The following is a 20,506-nucleotide window of genomic DNA, read 5'->3' on the forward strand; positions in this document are numbered from 1 at the left end:
CACCCTCATCCATCTGGTCGTAAGGCAGCCTGAAAGCACAACTTCAAAGTACTCTATCGGAAAAGAAATGCCTATAAAAAGCTGATTGAAAACCATAGGTTAATCAGCATACAATATTTGTATTGGAAATGACATTTCTGTTTTGTATTTATCTGTCAAGTTTCAACTTACATATATTACACATACATTCTTACTATCATAAATTTAATTACAACTTACGTGTATGTTGTTAGTTCTGCCAACTTTGGTGTAGTGAGTGAAACCAGTACTCGTAAACTAAAGCGATTTACTTAATGTGTCAATAAAGATAAGTGGGATGCACCCACTGAACTGGATGCACCACTTTGGGGCGGGGAGCGCTCGTGTAAGCCGTAAAAACTACAACTCCCTCAAAGCTTTTGTTTTCTATGTAGCGAAACATCCTGTTAACCTCTTAACCTCATGTAGTCCAGTGGACGTATCAATCGCTGGCGACGTGGAAACATGGAGGAGTGAAGCAGAAATCGGGAGCCATCGGTGGTATTGAAATTAGTTAATAATTACCAGACAACGTCCCGTCGATATAAAAGTTGGAGAAGAGTCGCTGAACATCCGGGTAAAGAACACTCATCAGGAAAGGGTGTCACTGACATCAGTCAGTGAAATCATTTTAGAGGTATGTAACGTTTGTGCTAGCACTAGCACGTTAGCTATTTCACGTATTGCAAGATTACACTATCTGGCTAGCTCTTACTGTAGGTGTGTTCCTAACTTGATAGACAAAAATATATCAAGGGTAAGAAGCTAACCTGTCCGGCTAACGTTACTATGCATTATCCCGGCTTGCTTGCCCACTATCCTAGCTGGCTATTCTAGCTAGCGTTACATGGCTTGTGCTTGGTTGCTAGTTATGAATAGTGTTGCTGTCTAGCTTCCTGGTTGATAGAGAAATGCATCTATAACGTTAGCCAACTAGTCAGTTTCATCCGGTGGCTAGCGTTATGCAGCGCTCCTTACACAAATGTAGCTATTGTTTGCGTTATTGCTTTGTGTAAACCAACCTGGCTACTTTTCTGTCTTGTTTAAGCATACTGGTGCTTGCTATAATAAAGCCAACGTTACCTGGCTAATTGTCTTGTTTGATCAATGACTTTGAAATATTATTGCCCAGTCTTAAGGCATTAAATCGAGATAGTTGTCGCTATCAAAAACTGGATGACGGAAAATTATAGCTAACTTGGCTATTACACTGTTGATGCTAGTGGTGGCTGATTACTTAATCGAATAGCTAGCTAATAAACAATATCTCATGACATGTAAACAAACATCGACTCATTTAAGTGTACGTTAGCTATTGTCACATTTATGTTAGAGCGGAGCCAAATGATTGCGTAGACATCCCATCTCTTGATTTGGTTGGCGCAGCATATTCAGTAGAACTTGTCGAAGTAAAATGACCCACCTCGAGTTGTTCTGGAGCAAATGCATTCTGAAAAAATAATTTTGAACTTAAGGGTGTAGTGATAAATAATCTATGATTCAGCAACTTCCAGCAGTTTTCCTCACTGCGTTACCTCGGTGCTGATGGCTTGACGTTGAAACCTGTGCCACCGTCATTCATGACCTCAGTTGGCCTCATTCGGTGTTGGGGTGGATGGTTCTGTTCAAATCAGCAGTATGTCATAATAGAGTTGTCAAGTGGAGCAAAAAAAAAAAAGAAAAACAAATCAAAATTTGTGAGAAGAATGTGTCATTTGTTCATAGCAAAACACATCCCCAAGGCTGGGTTTTTCAAAGTTTTTGCCAATATCAATTAGATTGAATCTTAAACGTGATTTTTCAAAACTGAAAAAGTGATTTGGATATTTGTGGTCTAGATTCCCTCTTAACACAAAGATAATTTTCTTTTCTCGGATTACATTTTCTTCTCCTATTAAAATTCAACATTTATTAGCTTCTCTTGAGAAAACCTAGGGCAGTGTAAACCTCTGGTAACCATGAACTGAAAGAACTGCCATCGTTATGTTGTGATGACCAAAATCAATAGTGGCTCGTACAATGTGTGTGAGCCTGCTGTGAAGGATTTGAAGCACACACAAACCCATAGACTGAAACTCAGATGTTGCCAGAGTTGCATAATGAAGTGTATTAATGTTGTAGGGTTATCTATTATCAGTGCATTCTCATGCTTAGATGTTATACTGCTCTGCTTTACTTTAGTTCTTTGTGGAAGTTTTCTGCAGCTCAACTGCTGCTTGCTTGAGCAGTAATCACATTAGTGTATTGTGGTGGAATGAATGTCTTCATCGCAAGAGAAGACATTCGTTCTGTTCGTGGTGTTCAGATGCAACAATACATGGAGTGCATGGGAGGAAATGTTTGGTTTTTTTTGTGGACTGGTTCACATTAGAAAATATAGTGAAAATTTCCTACTTGGGACATTCTGGGTTTACCAGAAAAAAGGTTACTTCATCTTCAAAGTAGCCTTCTATGAAGTTCTCATGAATTAACTGTTGGAATGAAAATATAATCCTTGTGTATCCTTAAAATGCAATTTAAATAATAATAAATATTTAAAATAATAAATCTGATTTGGACTGCATCTCTAACAATTCAACAGAACACCAAGTAGTAAAGATACTGCTTTATCAGCCGCCAAGTGGAAATACATAAGTCCAACATATAGGCTACCCAGTCGATCATAGTCAGAGCTGGAAGGAAGGCATAGTATCAGAAATGTAGTTAAATCACCATGTGGTTACTTTCATATAGGTACCACACATAAAAAGAAACCAAGAGTAAGACCTTAAACGTGTTTAAGACCACTTCAACAGTGTTTTTATGTATATATTGACAGTTCAAGTCACAATTCTGCTACTTAATTCTGCGCAAATCGGTGAAATAAAATTTGCCTGTCATGAACTTTCCATATCTTAATGTTTTTCTAGATTAAAATTATGCATTTTTATAGACTCCAGTAGAGAAATGACTATTCCCTGTTGTTGTTCTTATATGTATAGTCACCGATCGTATCTCTGTTGTAATATGTTTCCGTGGGTGATGCTTCTGAGACAGTAGTGAGATCTTGTATATACAAATTTAATACTTCAATAATTTACTGTTTAATAAATAATTCACTGGGTTTTCCAAGAATGTCTTGCATGTTCTAGAATATGTACGCGACAGCATGAAACCCAAAGGACTGTTTCCTCTCACACTTCCTTTTGGTTGGTTACGACGTGGACCTGGGTCATTTGGGGCTTCGTCTAGGACAGCAGACATGCCAGTAAGCCTCAGACAGGCTGGAGGGCTGGCCGTTCTTCCACTGGGCATGTCGTAGAGAGGCCTGGCATCTAAATCCTGCTTTACCAGGAAGCCCCTCACCTACTTGTCGGTTGATGGATGGTTCCTGTCTGGCTGTCACTTCCATTTAATATCCTGTTTTGCTCTGTCAGATTCTTGATAATTAACTTTCTGAGCTGCCAGTCTCTCCCACCCCCTACCTTAGTGCAGCCCACATGCTGCAGTACTGTAGAACGCGGAGAGCCTTAATTATCTCTAGCTGATGTAACAGAGGAACTGATGGGGGAGACTGTTTGTGCTTATGCTGTATGTGCATCTCGGTCTGTGCCAAGCTTAACTACATTTTCACATGGGAAGAGGCTGTGGGGTGCCCTGGGTTATGTTCATGACAAGATCAAACTTGCTGAAAAAGAACATTATTGCAGTTCATGCGCTGAGGAAGATTGAAATTTGGTGGCTTATTGAATCGTAAAAAAGTAATCCCTGTCATTTAAAAAAATTATTTTCATTTTTTTCTTTTTGATTGGATGGGAGTTGCTTTATATTTATTTAGATAACCTAACCTTTTTCATTTTGTCCTTCACATTGTATGTAGAGAGGCCTTTATTGGCCTGCTGCAGACATTAACCGCACTGAAGTTTCTCTGCTGTTTAAAGTGCTCCAGTGAAATCAATAAATGTGCAATGCCCACAACCCCCAAATGACTGCAGATAATTTCTGAAGGATGTGACCGTAGATATTGTTTTTGGAATACTTTTTAGGGAGGCCAAGTAATTACTGTACAGCTCTGGTGTTGGTCAGCAGTAAATCAGTACATTCTTCTTAAGACTAAAATGGGTATGATTAAAGCACACATGCTCTCATGCCAGGCCTGTATGTAGGCTGTGTAACGCCATGGTGCATGCCCTGAGTGGAGCGTTGAAGTGAAGGTGAAATATTATAATTTTTTTGAACACGGATGTAATTGATGTGTTCGTGGATGTACACTTAGCTTGTTCATCAGCTTGGCCTTCTTTACTCCTGAGGCTTGTGTATTTTGTTTCCTGATAGGTATGTGTTTTATACATCTCACACTGATTGGAATGAATATGAATAATTTTTTCCCACAATTAAATAACAGAGGTGTATACACATGACATTGTCATTGTACAACACTAATGTAAATTAGGTGTGTATATTTATATGTAGCTATATCAGAGTTTATTCCCTCATTATGTGGTTGAAGTACAAGAGTCTTTAAATTAGCTGAGCGAGATCAAATGTCTCTGTACACGTATGCTCTCATCTTTTGTCTCTCTGCTATCCACACCTGCAGTGTTCTTACCTTCAGACACTGCTGTCTACCAAGCAAGGGATGGGTGTGAACCGTAGCCATTAAATATGCATTACATGAACATCTAAGGATGTTATTTCAGCTTACAAGACAAATTGTTTCAGAACTGTGACCAGTCGTAAAGCCATGCCAACAAGTGGGTGAATTGGCTAGAAAGTTAGTCCACAATGTCAGACACCTTTTATACAACATCCGAAACCAGATAACCCAAAATGATAAGCCATCCCACCTGGTAAGGGTTCTGAGTGGGTTTATCATTGCGGTCTGCTTGTTTGCCATAGGGTCCGGCTCTGTGCGAGATGAGGCTCTGAGGAGGGCTGCACAGGATCAGGAGATGGGAGCCAACACTAGCCAGGTCAGCGACCTGTCGGAGAACGAGAGCCTCAGAACCCTGATAGGAACTGAGTCCATATCTGAGAATGACCCTTTCTGGAACCAGCTCATCTCTTTCACCTTCACCAGTCCCACCAACAGGTGAGTCCCCGATCGGCACGCGTGGCGGCAGAACAAATGGCAGGTGGCCGAGCATCAAAATTAATATTAGGAAACTTTAGAGCCAAAAAAATTTACACCATATTATTGCAACACAATATTTTTTAATATCAGATTTATTTGAACCTGTGGCTACTTTCATTCCCCATGACCAATTTCAGGGTGTAATGTAAAAGCATAATGAATTTGTCTGCTGCACCATGAGAAAGTACAAAAGTTTGGTAACTGAGTGCAGGGAGTTATACTGATAACAAACATTTACCTCCTATGCATTGTCTAGATTCAGCAATTATTAAACTGATTTTACTGTATTGATCAGATTGTGATTTCTTGAAGTAAAAGTTTGGGATAAGTGACCAATTGGCGATTCAGATAATTGACATGTCTGTTATAGAGGAAAGCAGTCACTCATGTTACATGCTCCTCATAGATCATGGCCTTACTGAATTCACTTGTCACTGGACACATCCCCACACTAAGTGATTGCATATAAATATAATGCCGGAACAAACCTTTTGCCAATACTTTTAGTGAAAAGCAGGTAGTACATTTTATCTTGTGTTAAAGATGGCCTTCATCCAGAAGCTTTAACACTACTACTGCCTTATCGTAGGACTAAGCAGACTGGGAGTGGTGGTGTCTGTAAACAAAGGCAACGGTGTGGTAAACCAAACATGGGCGTATTTGGGCCGCAGCAGTTTGTTGGTTAACTGACGTAATAATCCATTCAAGCAATATCCTTCTTCTCTGGTTAATCATCTCTTCATTCGGGCCACAAAGACATTTCCTGTGTTGAGGGACAGAGGCGTAAATCAGATTTTCTTGGTCTGTTCTTTTTTGCCCTATGTCTATACCATAATTTCCCATTTTCACTAATGCTGTTTTCTGTAATTGAGCCATGATTTCTAGTGAAATTTGACTGATTTAGGAACACTTAATGTATCTGTATTGCCCTGTGTCTGTTTAAAACATATGTTTATTCAATAAATTGGTCAGGAAGAGTAATTTAGCAGATCTCTTAGCATTTTCTCGTCTATGCCATGTCAATGGAACCATTGATCTCAACTGCCATATTATTTTAAGCTGAAATGTTTCAGATTTTAGATAAGGGCCACATCAGTTCTAATTTGATTGAAATATTGGGTCTTAGATTTTACTGATTCTACAAAAAGATAATTTTTTTCATTTTGATGCGTGAAGCTGACTGTTAAATTTTTCAGCTTTGTTGTGAATTAGATGTCCTAATTTGTTGTGAATGTACATATAGCAATACTTTACTGATTACTGTTTGGCTGGTACACATGAAAGATTGTCTTGTAAAACTATTTGAAGAGCAATCCAAGGGAAAGTGTTTGGTAAGAAATATCTAGATGACTGTATCTGAAGACCTATACAAGGATTATTGATGAGCTAAACACAGTTCTTGGGATTCGGTATCACTTGGAGCTGTTGAACTTGTACATGAAAATATTTAGTCAAGTATATTACTGTCTTGAGATTTGGGTTGGACAACAGGGGGTGCTGTAGACCTGCATTACATTAAGTTCACTTTGCCTTTTTAATAAACCTTGCAAGTGAAGCTCATGATTTGTGAACAACCTTTCAAAAAGTGCAAAGCGTTCACGCTTGCCAACAAAAATTGGTCTAGACCTTCTCAATGGTCTGTACAGATATACGATTGCATTTTAAGTTGATTTATCTTCTATGTAAAAGATTAACAAAAAAAATGCATCAACTTATGGCTACATACAAGCTAAATTTAAGAATTTATTTACAATCAAATCAATGTAATTTTTATAATATAGTGCATTTGACAAAGGATTTGTCACAGTAAGCTTCCCAGTTTACCCTGGCCTCAGGGGGCCCATCCTCCTCTGGCCGGCTGAGGGTTTGCTCTCACAAATACAAAATAAGATGGTTTCAGACAGGTTGCTTGAAGCATCTGAAGCTGGCACTCCAGGGTGGAGAGGCAGACTGGAGTGGTTCCACTAATGGGGGACAGACAGCAGACTTTGGGGTGACTTGGGCGAAGGGGGACCATTGCCCCAGTGGTGAGCGTCGGAACAAAAAATGGCAACATAACTATTAGGACAGAGACTGTGCAGGCATGAGACAAGGAAGAAACCTACCTGCCCCACAAGAGCGCACAGAGTTCTCTTGTGAATTTATATAAAACTCAGAATTCTTTTGGGTTTTCCTGTTAAATAGCCAGGTTTCTATCAATAACTGAAGTTTTGGGCCATTTCTGTATTTATAAAGCACTGTTGAATAACTCTACCTTTTGTTTTCGATCCCTAAATTGGAAATAAAAAACATGAATAGCATATAATTTAACCAATGAAAACAGTGGGAAATTAAGAGTTCATTGTCAGTGAGCTCATCTCACACCACTCCCAGCATGCGTTACATCAGCTTCTACACGCTTACTAATTCACAACGAAACATGGTTTTTTTTGAGTCCTGAACTTTGACACAGTTGGACCTTGGAAGTCCTATAAAAGCCCTTGAATTTGATGCTTGATAAAATGCGGTAGCCCTGTATTAACTCTATCCCCTCACTGGTGTGCCAGAGCTTGTGTTTTGCAGGAGCAGGCTAAGCTTGCCTGAGGCAGTTTCTGGGCATTGACCGTGTGAATTTCCCTTCATCAAGGTTTTGTTGCTCGCAGCCCGGCCGGATCAAGGGTTGCTTTGACCGCGCCGGTGAGCAAGGTGACCTGTGACTCGTATTGTTTCTCTCCGTTTCAGTGGGGACTCAAAACTTTTGGAAGAAGCCGTCATCCCGCTTGCCAAAACCTTCAGTAAGTTTGCCCATTTTTATTTCCCTTTTTTGCTGTCAGTGTTGCCAGACCAGGTTATTTGATGTTTCCAGGGTGCTCTCGACTGTGCAAAATCTAAATAACGGTGCGCAATGGCTAACCCTATCAAGTACTTGTGTTAGGCTTTTTGTCCTGTTTCACATTATAAAATTACCTGAAGGATGTTTTAATTTGGCTTGTATTAAAGTAACATACAGGCCTTTTTCTACAGAATGTTAAGAACTTCAGGCGCTTCAGGCCAGTCTGTCTACAGATGATATTTATCACAGTGCAGCAGCTTGCTCTGGAGCACTTGCCCCATTAGCTAGCCGAGGCCTGTTGTTTATGTTACGAGCTGACGCCTTCCTTTGATTAAGTCATACTCTCTAACCCCCCCGCCTCTCCTGTTTTTAAACCCCTCCCGGCCCCTCCGTCTCCGCCGTGATGTCTGCGCTCCCTGCTCAGTCGAGAACAATCCCAGAACAGGAAACTTTGGAGCCCTTGTGAGAGTTTTCCTCGGACGCACCAAAGAGTTGAAAATATCCACAGAATGCCAGGAGTGAGTATGAGAGAACCAATGTGAAGGGGCCGGAGAGACTGGCTGTGCTCGGAGCCCCCTGTGCTCTGTGGGGTATTACCCTGCTACCAGTATGGGAGTATGCATCTCACTGACTCAGGTTAAAGTTGAGAGAAACTTCTATGAAACCTGCCCTAGTTATTTATTTCTCTGTGGGAGTTAAAATTTGGCCTCCACAGGCCAGCCTTAGAGTGTTCCCCTGTTCCTAGCATGTGACAGCCCAGGTTCTGCGTTTGTTTTGCCAGAGGGAGAGGACGAGCGTGTGTTCATTTTCATTCCAGCTCAGTGAACCACCACGGATGTGAAGGTGCATTTTGGTCACCCAATTTGCCCTGAAATGTAGTCCCTAATTCTGCTCTTTCATTTTGCAGAATGAATGTGTTAAATGCATTCTTTCTTTCACTTCAGCTGGGGGCGGGGAGGATTAATGCTGCGTGAGCTCTCGTCTCCAGCAGACTCTCATGCTAATAGTCCTGATCAAATCGAACCCTTGACCCAGCTGCTAATGAGAACCCACTGAGCTCGCTGTGCTGATAGGAGCCCTCTGGGATTGACGCTACAGACCCTCTGGCAAGAACAGAACCTGGCAGCAGTGTCTGGATTATAATTAGGCCTGTGTGGCAGGGGCGGGGGGCTAAAGTTAGGAGTAAATATGGCTCTGCAGATGGAGAGGCAGCACTCTGAGAGTGTCAAGTGTGCAGGTCACACATGCTTGTGTGCACTTGCGTGTATGTGTGTGTATGTGGACTTGCCTTTGCATCTGTGTGTATGCATGATTGTGTGTGTGTGTGTGTGCATGTGTGTGAGTTTGCGCGTGTGTGTGCCTGAGTACATGCTTTCTTATCAGCGTTTATTAGTATGTGCAGTTGCGTGTTCTTGGGTGGTTGTGCACGAGTGCATGAGCTTGCATGTGTCTGGAGCTCACTATCAGGCTGGCATCCTTCCTTCCTGCAGTCGGGGTGGAAAACAGGATCTTTCTGCATGAATCAAGGCTCTTCTCCCTGCAGCGGATGCATCCTACTTCTCCCTTGCTGCACTGTAGTGCACTCAGACTCAAACGCAGGACTCAAGTGGCCAAAGCATGTTTATGTAATCGTAATTTTGAAGGGATTATTACCTCACTGTTGGCTAAAAGGCTGTTGGCCCTTTCCTTATTATCATCCAAATGTTTCTTAAGAGATACTCCCAGAGATACTTAAATTATACATAGTGCACGGCCAGCTGAGTGCTGATGACTGTAAGGGGAGATGCTTGATGTTCAGATTTAGTCTTAAGTGGCAGTGCTAGGTTTTAAAATGTGCTACTTGTCACCCTGTCTTTGCAGTCAGCTGTTCATCTGGCAGGCCCACAATGCCCTCTTCATGATCCGCTGCCTGCTCAAAGTGTTCATCAGAGAGATGAGCGAGGACGAGCTGCAGTTACAGTTCTCCTACCAGGAGAGGGCGCCAGGCTCTTGCGGTAAGCCTCAGGGCGAAGCACCAGGAGTGTTTGAGATTGCAGGCAGGAAGCACCGCCAGTGCAGCCTGTTTGAAAGGGAGGACGAGAACGTTCAATGCCTGATGTGAATGCTTCAGTGCCCCACATCATTAAAAACACCAGCCTTCATAACCTTGAATGGGGAGATTCAAGGTTCTGAATTTTGAGAAAATTGAGGTCAACGGTAAACGGTTGCTGAATTTTGTAATGCTCAATTTTTCTTTCAGCAGACTGAGAGGCATGATAGTCATGTTGATCAGCTCTAAAATAGCATCACAAATTGCTTTTCTGTGCCAAGGGATGAAAACTTAATGTAGTGCGGAGTCCTGAGCAGGTCAAATTTGAACATCTGCATGTCTTTAATGATTCATTGGAGTCCCACATTCGCATTTTAAGTAAATATCTCTGAAAATGTAATATCAAAACAGGCAAGGTTAATTAGTGGCCTGTGTCACACAGACTGATTCTATTACCTTATTTCTGTGGAGCATAAAAAGACAGCTTGCTAATTGTTTTCTGCAACTGAACTGTAATTGTTTTTGTACAGCTTGTCAGAATTGATAGAATCATGCTAGCTTTTGCAATCGTTTGGCCTCACAAGTAATTTGTTTGATACTGTTGTTGAACAGGGGGAATTAAATGTTGGTTTGGCTCCCTTACCTCTATAAATAAGTCATATAAAGTGAGACTTGCTTTGCATTAAGGCTACAAATATAAGTATTTGATAGTTGGATACTTTGGATATTTTATGTCCTTGACTGGCCCATGTTTGCAACTACGAGCATCCATGTGTGCAGTTTCCTGCCTGTAAATGTTTTAAGTTTGTAGACTCGCGCATGTCAGAGACAGAGCTGCTGAGTTTGTCCAGCTGCCTCTAAATGATTAATATTGCATTCCTGTGCCTGGGGTGTAATAATGGGGGAAATTATCAATGGCTTGTATTTAAGAAATAGCTTTAGCCTCACAGGCTACTGGCAGTCTGAGTCATACTCACTGGGAGTTTCCTCCTGGTCACTCCTTAGCAATGGAGATGAGCAGTATGGGAGTATGCAGCATTTAACTTTTGGAAGGATCTAGAAGTACTTCAGACTTTAGATCTGGGGCTCCCACATTTCTTTCATTCCCCATCCTGCCCCCCCCCCTCCCACCCCACAACCATTCCTCCCTAATAAGTGAGCAGTTAAATGAAAAAAGAGGGAAAAAAATGTGGAATAAATAGATGAAGACAGTATATAATAGTCTCATTCAGTCTGCCGGTCATGGAAGCGAGGGGCTATCGGAAGCACGCTGAGTTGGAAATTGCAGTAGATGGGATGGACGTTGAAGCCCGCTGCCTGTCTTTGCGCTGCAGTGTTTTCCCCCTGCTCCCTTGGCCCAAAGACGGGAGAATTCTCTGGGAAAGTTTATTTTTTTCGGTTGTACTGAGGAAAACCAGAATTTGAGATTTTTTTTTTTTTTTACTCTGGTGACTAAGGCTACTTGAGTTTTTGCAAGAAACCGATACTTTCCAAAACACCTCCAGAACTGTGAGAAAAATCCCGACCATAAAAGAGGGATACTTATTCCGCATTACTTGAAATGTTGCACTTTTGGGTTATTTGAAATTGATATATATTTAAGGGTATAGGTTCACTGATGTTTTCTGCTGGATTTCAAGGTGCATTTAATTAAAAGAACTTTGGTTCAAAGGTACCTGTTCTTCTTTAGACCACTGGCTCCATTTCTCCCGACTTGGCGGCGCAAAATGGCGGAGTTTGAAAGAGGTTTGCCTTTGTCTGTGCCCAGTGCCCTTTTCATGTGTTTGGCTTTGCTTTGAAGGCCGAGCCCTGCCGCAGCGCCCGTCAGGCCCGGTCCGGGCACAAGGTGGTCTTTGTGCTCCCGGGGCCGCCTCCATTCGCTAATTGAAAGACGGGCGAAGCGGAGAGATAACGAGCCGACGCTTTCTTTCCCCCGCAGAGTCCGGGGCCGAAGACCTTCTGGAGGAGGTGATCTGCAACCTGGTGCATCTGATCGTGGAGGTGCCCCTGCTGTGAGTATACCCCGGGGGGACAGCGGGGGTGGGGGGCAGGTGGGCAGAGCTCCACCTCGGTCTGAACGCCCTCTGAGCCTGCCGCACCACGCTTGCTGAATTTAATGGGTGCTGCAGGTGAGATGAAAGGGCCGGTCTGGCCTGAGAGCCTGGACACCTGGAGAGATCTGCCTGCTACACCACTGTGGCAGAGCCCAGCATGATCACAGACAAAGAAGCAGGTCTGGGGCAATACCTGAAGGGCTCTCCCATCTTTGTGTTAAGTTAAAGTTTAATGTGCGCAGAGATTATTGGTCCATTATATATCATATATATCATTTTATACCGGCACAGTGTCTGTTCGGCTCCGTTTCTCTTCACGCCCCGATCGGAGACGTGTAAAACGATCTGGCTTTTTTTTTGTTGTTTTTTTTGTTCGCCGCGAGACAAAAGCAGTCAAAGGCAGAGAGTGCAGTGCAGTGCATTTGCCAGAAAGCGCCCCTCTTGTGTGAAACCCAGGAGGTAGACTTTGTCCGTCGCGCAGGCTGTCATTTACACCCTAGCTTCAGACGTCTCAGCGTGTGCGCCCGCCTCTTTATTCCCCCCCCTCCGCTCCGCCCGCTCTCATCGCCGCCTATCAGATATAGCTTCCTGGCAGAGGTACAGAGAGAGGTGCTGAAAGGAGCGGGGCTTCCCATTGCAAAGGGGGAATCGTCTACCATCTGCTGGCGGGACGGGGTTCAAGGGGAGAGGCAGCGCTGTAAGGGGAGAAGGCTCCCCGGATTAGGCAGCCGGTGGGCCCACGCTGGGGCTGGGACGGGGGAGCATCAAAGCCGCCGGGGTCCGGAGCGGAACCGCGCGCGGCCTCTCCCCTTCCCCGACTCTGAATGGGCCCGTCTCGCCACCCCGGTGGCTCTGTCGGTCGCCGTGGCGCCCGGCTCGGTGAGTCAGCCTGGATCGGGCCCATCACCGGTGTCCATTTCAAAGGCATTCTCTGCCCCCCTCGCCCCTGCCCGCCGCTCGCTTTGTCCTCCCACGCCCGTCCAGGGCTCCGTTTTATCTGAGCGCTCACTGTCCAGGTCTGGCTCAGGGACACCCGTGCACAGGTCTGGATGCACCTCTCTGCTGTCTAACTCTTAAGGTGGAGTCAGGCCTTGTCCTTTGAACTAAAAGCAATGCAGTTTTCGCTATAAATCGTGACTTTTGGATCTTGACTTTGTTTGACCAAGCTCCTCATTTTGACAACCTGTTGTGGATTGGGTTGCTTCATCTTCCGGGATGTCTGTTCACTGATAGGTAATCCTATTGTGCACTCAGTGATGACTAAGGAGGCCCTTCCCCATATTTTAGCTTCTGGGTTGATTATACCAAGCGGCTGCAATAAACCCCTGATGGATTAGGATAGACTGTCGCTAACAGAGCAGTGCACACAGTAAGCAGCCAGCGAAACCTTCATCCCCCTCAATGAGCTCACTTTATATTAATGACAGTGCTGTGTCTGGCAATCTCCTCCGCAGCAGCTCATATTTACATGATGGTGTGAACCTAGATTATAAATTAGGATGCGGCTACATTTTCTTTCTTGCCGTATCATTCATGCTAGTTTTATATTGCACCCATAAATCTCTGAACACAGGGGCGCATGCAGGTGGGCAGCAATGCAATTATCGTGCATGAATGTGGAAATGACAAATGCACACTGTACGTTATCCTCTTATGGGCTTAAAATAATGCCAAGTTGGTCGACAGTGACAACATGCAAATGTATTGACTTGTGAAAAATGGACGGAAGCCATTGTTTTCCCAATTTGCATTTTTTTTGTCATAGGGCTGTTGCACTGCAGTATTGCAATACATTTGATAAGCCACTGGCAATAACTGAAATCCGATTAGTAATTCTTTTTCAATGCTTGAGTGTGTCATAGCACACTGAGGTGGCCTCATGGTCTATTTCAGTGTTTCCCAACCTTTTTCCTTCTACAGTATACTTTACAAATTTACAGAATCTCATGGTAGTCCACACTGAAAAGCAAACAATCAATGTACTGATGTTGATATGGCGTGTTAACAGTAGACCTAAATGTTCTTTTGGGGTTGTAAAGGTTAAGCACCACATAACAGCGTCCCCAAAAGATATTAGACCAATTTTTTAGTCTGGAGGTTTTTCATTAAATTAGGCTGAAATTGTTGTTAGTATGACTTCAGATTTGGCAAATTGATCACTCCTGATGGAAACACCCAAAGTCATGCCAGAATATTGCTTCTGTGATGCATGCTGTAATAGGGTGAACACAAACGGCTACGCTATTATACCTTTAGTTTGAAAAGATGACAGAAATCGACAGCATTATTTTATTCTGAATCAAAGGACATTATCAGTGACTCAGATGACTCTGACTGATCCTGATACAGCGATATAGCCATTCAGGTTTGGGCCAGAGGTGAATCGGAGTTAGAGGATTCTTCCTTAAGCCAAATAACCAAAGCTCTTTTTGAGAAATTCATACTAGAAGACTGATACCAGCTGTGTGCGTCCAGTACAAGGATGCTGGTCTATTTCCTTGAAAAGGCTTGTCCTGAACAGCGCTTGGGAGGCTTGCCCTTTGACTGTTCACTGGTGAAATGCTGCAATCTTTGACCCAACCTGCAATGCAGATCTGCCTGCTTGTCTCATTATAAGCATTTGTAGTGGCCTGGTGTTTAACCCAATCCCGACGCATGGAGGGAACTGGCCCTGAGGAGACACCATGACATGATGTCATAATCAGGGGTGTTCCCCTGTCTTTCTCCCCATAAAACAGGACACGGGGCGTATCAGACGCTTGCCTCTCCTTTTGAAAACGGCAGCTCCGCGTGATTCATCTACGGTATCGATTCTCTGCCAGACGCTGTGGAGGTGGCCGGCTTGTCTGCTTTCCGAAAGTCTGCTTCAGGGTTGCTTTTTCTCAGCTTTGCTCAGAGAAGGATCCGGCTCCCCTGTGCTGGGTCATTAGTGAGGACTGATGTTCCGGTGCGTCTCCTTACAGTCCGGCGCGGCGTGCGCGCTACATTTCCCCCAGCGCAGCCCCTCTTGAGCACCGTCGTATGGTGGAGATTACTTTTCCGACACTCGCGTGTGTAAATGGAGCGCGTGATGCATGCGTCTGTCAGATGAGCTCCCGATGTCCTTGTGTTGTGTCCTGCCTTCGACGGGCGAGAGAGCAATGGATGTTTGGTGGTTAGAACGAGCGCTCGCCGGGCACCATGTCCACATTAAAGCTGTGGATTTCATTGAAGTCGTGTCACCTGCTGCCTTTAATGACCAGGTCAATCTGATTGTTCGACTTCTAGGTCCATTTAAGAGAGGCAGGACCAGTGCTAAGTGTTTTTAAAAGAAGATTGAGAGTAGGTTGGGGAGTTGAAGGACAGGAATATGCTCTTAAGGTTTTTTTTTAGGGTTGACATTTTTTCTTGGGCAACAGAATGATTTCTGAGTGGGAGACATTTTAAGATTATTATTTAAGCTCTCTGGCTGTTATTTCCTCCTGGCTTCAGTATCAGTTCGGTTGTATAAAGATCTACAGGGCCCAGGCTCGGCCCATTGTTGTGGACCTCCGAGTTTCCTCACATTCCTGCTTTATTGTTGTTACCCCGGTTTCCTACCTACGTGCACTGGAAATCAAAATAAGAACCTACCTACGTGCACTGGAAATCAAAATAAGAGCTCACCTATGTGCACTGGAAATCAAAATAAGAGCCTATGTACGTGCACTGGAAATCAAAATAAGAGCTTGGACAATCTGGCTGAATAGATCAAAGGTGTCTTGCAGTTTCTGGAGTGAAAGACCAAAATCTTATTATTTAAATTTTAATCCAATCAGCCCCAAGCATCCTGTAATTTTTAAATATTAAAATTATTTTTCATCACTGTGATTGAAGCAGTAAAATTGGTGAGGTCCACATACTTTGAGAAATTAACTAACACAAAGAAAAGAAATTGTGCAAAGTGAATGCATTTTTAAGGTATGGTGGGTCTAAGGAAATAAATTTAAAACAAGCAAAGTTAACAACCTACTAAAAAAGACAAAAATGGTAGCTAGCTGCGGTAAACAATATGAAAATGTCAGCAAGTGTTGCACTGTTCGTTGTCTGCAGAATGCATCTCTTTGATTTCCTGCTCTTCAGTGATGCCTGACTATAGCTTTTTACTTTGAAACATTTGCACCTTTGGTAACTTCGCTTTATGATGCGACATGGGTTACTTACAATGAATGTTTGCCTAGTGTGCTATGGTCTTAAAACTGCGTACGGGTGTTTGATTTACCTGTTGTGTATTATGGAATATTCTCAGTGGAACTAGGGGATCTAGTTCCACTAGATCTATTTTATAATATTAGGTTAGACCATTATTTTATAGATATGAAGTGCTGCACATTATTTATGTAGGCAAATATTTATTCCTGTCCTGAATTTTGTGGCTGGAGGATTCTGTATTTTTAAATAATGTGCTCTGTCATCTTATGGCCCCTCTGGCAGTCCCTTTTACGGCCCAGACGTGCTGTTTAGAAATGCAGATCTAACAGGTTCTCTGCTGCTGTGCTGGTGATGACGTTTCATCTGAAGCGGCAGCATGGACCTCTTCAGAAACCAGTTCCACGGTCCCTGATTTAAACGTTTCAGCTGACAGCAGAATTGAGCGATGTTACAGTGATTACGAAGAAATGGCAGTCACTTCTTCAAAGGAAATGTTGCCGATGATCACAAGCACTGTAAATAGATTCAGTCCATTAAGTACGACTGGGTAAAAGATTTCTTTTATCAGCCTTTTAGAGTGCATTTCTGTGCCACTGGTTTTCAGTTTGTTGTTCTACAGTTGTATTGCAAAAGTTAAATGAGACGTAACAAAGCCTGAATGGAAGAATTCGTTTTTCAGTTTTAGTTGCTGGACTTGTGTTTCCATGGAAACAATAAAATGTAAGAATTTAATAAATTTTTTCAAAATCAACATAAACTGTGCTTCAGTTACAGAAATTGTCATGGGCCCCACCGTGGTCACTTTCCCCCTTGAGTTTTCATCCAAAACCCCACATCATGAATATAATACAAAATTTATAATCCATATGATATCCACGAACATTCCATATAGTGGAGTCACATGTAATATTACTCAAATGGATTGTGTCTGTGAAGATTCTGTCATTAAGAGTGATGTGAGAGTTGTCTCCACAGTAAATCAGCAGTGGTTCTGTCTGAATGAAGTGTATGTAAGGTTGCGCTTTGGCGTCTTAAGAGCTTGTTCCCACCTCCCTCATCCCTACAGCCTGTCAAATAGGGACAAGGAGTGCAGACTTTTTTTCCCAGCATCCTGTTCACCCCTGGCCGCGGTACTTAGGAAGCACCGAATGGGAGGCCGCATCCTGTACGTTCTCTGGGCCAGCGGTACGCAGGGGCCGGAGCTGGCGGTGCTGGGAATGACATCAGCGCGGCCCGCCGGACGTCGCTCCCGCGCGGGGGGCGATAACCCCGGGAGGCTCCTGGAAGTGGAAACCTGCGGGCCAGTGCTGCGGGTTGCCAAAAAACCAGCAAACAAAACAAGGAAGTTGTGTCCTTTGTTCACTTTTGTAAACTGTTACAGTAAAGCAAGATGCCCATTAAAAATAAAGTCACTGAGTGAACTCTTTAAGAGTGGGTCAAGTGAGAAACTATTTGTGCTCCGTTCATTTTAAAGCTAACTGGCGAAGTCAAAGAATGGGTTCGCGTTGGTGTGCTGGTATAATGACCGGCACAGTGGTGCTCAGGGAAAGTGGACTGAGCCAAGAGGAAGCCCGGAGCCCCTGTTTCGCAGAAAGCGAAGCATTACTGCCGCGGCAGCTTTAGCAGCTGGGCCCGCACAAAAAAGAGCGAGGGACCGCGGTAAAAATAGCAGCGCGTGTTAGAAAGCGAAAGGAGGCAGCGCCGGGCGCACAAATGGACGCAGAGCCGGCGAGCGGAACAGGAAGGAGCGAACAATGGAGCGCGTCTGAGGGGAGCGCTCGTGACTCAAACCGGGAGCCCGAGGTCTCTGCACGTTTCTGAAAGGGAAAGGGGATTAGCCTCGTGGTAACAGTATGAAAAGGGATCGTTACTGGAAGCAAACGCTTTGCAAACTGATGATGGTATTACACCTGTAAGCCTACCGCTACGGAGCGCAAAGCTGAGATTTGGATTATGAACTATAATTGATAGTTTAAAAACGTATTTCTTTATTCTTTATAACTGTCCGATTTCGCCTGTTTGTGCATGTGTGCATGCTTGCATGTCTCACCTGGGTACTGGTCTTTGAGCAGTTTTGTGTGTCGTTCCTATGTTCCTATTTTTTGACCATATAGAAAGTGTAAATTGCCAAATTTCTGTTTTCCCTTGCCTCAAGCTCCCATGGTTCATTAGATTTTTTTTTTTTTAAATCTATGATGTATTTGAGATTCTGTTGAAGTGCCTGATAGCACTTTTATTACAGTGTTGAATTGGAAGACCAAATGGAAGGAAGTCCCAGTAAATCCCTTTTCCTTTGTTTCCTCCACCTCTGCAGACAGTGGAACGGGTCTATTTCATCTTCATTTGTTGTGGCTGTTGCACACTGTGTTCCCAAATAGCCAACAGGAGTGCATTCCTCCCATACCAGCGCTGCTGCTTGTGTCCCCAGTGACCCATGGTGAACTGAATGAACTGGACACTCGCGCCATAGTCAAGTAGTCTCAATGTTTTCCAGCTTTATTGTTGCCTCCCAGGTATTCTCTGCAAGAACCGACCCTTTAGCAGCCTGTATTAGCATTCGTCCAAGTATTTCTCTTCCCACTGGGCACTTGTTTTTTTCCGTTGTTTTTGTGGGGTTCAGGCTCGGACCCCCTGTTTTCCTGTACAAATAAAATACTGGACTGAACACGCAAGTGGGTGCTGATAGCATTCAGAGAAGCTCGAAACTATCATTATTTCTATACGTTTGTAGCACAGCAGCCTGTGTCCTTTCCTTTAGGCAGGATTAAGCAATGTTCAGGCCGTCTTGCTCTTCCTGTTGTTTGGGGCAGGGGCATTAAGAGTATTGGGACAACATTGAGAAAATGCATGCGGAATCATTTGTCCACATGTACGAAATCGCTGGTGTAACTTTGCAACTCAGTATCTGGGGTATGCTTTCTCGCTGGTTTCAACAAAAATTTCCAAACCCATAAACCACGGAATGAATTATTGCACGTTATGCAGTGCACCCTACCCCTTAACAATAAACATATAAAAATGTGGACTGAAAGAAGTTTAGAATTTAAGTGCATATTTCAATACACAAATTATTACAGTTCATAGCTTGATTAGTGTGTATTTCACTTGAGAGCAGGTAGCACAGTTTTGTACATGCACTGAGAGGTTAGCCTCTGTCCCGCACACGACCCCCAGTTTGGGAGCTTCCTGGTGATTTATGTGGTAACTGCTGCTTCTGTCTCTCTAGGGACATCACCTACAGCATACTGTTCGAGGCTGTCACCTCGCTCCTCGTCCTCCTGTCCTACCAGCTCCTCCGCAAGGAAATCCTGAGGGAGGGGCTTGTCTACAAGCACCTGATGCACGGGAGATGGTGAGTGAGTCTGCAGTTAATGGAGAACCGTGGGTGACTTTAGCCTGAACGCCCCTTTTACAACGTGCACAATGTACTGACCTTTGCAGTAAATGTTCTGTGTTATTTTTCCCCTTTATAAAAGTACTGAATGGCACTGAGGAATTCTGGAGGAGAGTATGAGGTTTTTGGGTTTGTCAAACGCTACATCCGGGGGGGGGAACTAAATCTGTCCAGACGGTGTCCCGCGTAATGTTCCCACCTTCTCTGCCGGGTGTCGCGCCGAGTCGTCCTGACGGCCCAGGCGCCTGCCTCCCTGATAGGTCTGGGCTCTAGGCCCTGGCTGGCAGAATTAGACTGCAGACGGCACCAGAACGCCGAACGCGCAGCGGTCCCCAGCGCCTCCCTGGCAGAGGAGCAGCCGCGCTGCGTTGGCGCTATGTTACGGCAACGTTTCGTTGCGAGCGCATCGATGGAAGCGTCTGCAGCCTGGTGAAAGGCTACCAAGGGCATGCTGGAAGGCCTCATCGACGCGGGCTAAGGGCATGTCCTCTTAGTGAACCCGCCTTCCTTTCAGTTACAATAGCATTTTTGCTGTTGCGTGTATATTCAAATGATAAACAAACGAAAGCCTGCTGTTTATTTTCTTAGGAGGCTAGTTTGCAGTTAACGGTTTTTCCACAAGTTTTAAAAAAATGAACGCATGTATTGTGCAGCTCTTTTCTTTTACACCGATCAGATGTTCCTGTTTCTTGTTATATATAACTTCAAATCTCTAAATAGTTTCTGAAAGAATAATCAAAACTAAAAATCTGTGTGAACAGTATTGTGGGATTGGGCCTACTTTTATAATATCTATAATACTTTTATAATTCTTCAGTCTCCCTAACTTCAGAATAGCCTCAGTGTATTGAAGGAAGAACAGAAGACGTCTTCCTTATTTTATTTTTACTTTAATTTTGCATAAAGCAAGTAGTCC

At 43.7% G+C, this 20,506-nt stretch overlaps 1 protein-coding gene across 2 annotated transcripts in view; it reads left to right on the forward strand.

Moving 5' to 3' along the window:
* The first annotated feature begins 439 nt into the window (after positions 1 to 439).
* Positions 440 to 20,506, forward strand: part of dym (dymeclin) — a 93,478-nt gene continuing 73,411 nt past the window's right edge. Inside the window, exons 1-7 of one of the 2 annotated variants that reach the window (XM_064306875.1) lie at positions 440 to 655; positions 4,897 to 5,089; positions 7,853 to 7,905; positions 8,368 to 8,461; positions 9,804 to 9,937; positions 11,912 to 11,984; positions 19,423 to 19,548. In XM_064306875.1, the coding sequence (XP_064162945.1) occupies positions 4,950 to 5,089; positions 7,853 to 7,905; positions 8,368 to 8,461; positions 9,804 to 9,937; positions 11,912 to 11,984; positions 19,423 to 19,548 (620 nt within the window). In that variant the 5' untranslated portion in view covers positions 440 to 655; positions 4,897 to 4,949. The remainder of the gene's footprint in view (positions 656 to 4,896; positions 5,090 to 7,852; positions 7,906 to 8,367; positions 8,462 to 9,803; positions 9,938 to 11,911; positions 11,985 to 19,422; positions 19,549 to 20,506) is intronic. The other variant, XM_064306874.1, reaches the window with a different exon arrangement.

The sequence above is a fragment of the Anguilla rostrata genome, chromosome 14, assembly GCF_018555375.3.
Source record: "Anguilla rostrata isolate EN2019 chromosome 14, ASM1855537v3, whole genome shotgun sequence".
Lineage (NCBI taxonomy): Eukaryota > Metazoa > Chordata > Actinopteri > Anguilliformes > Anguillidae > Anguilla > Anguilla rostrata.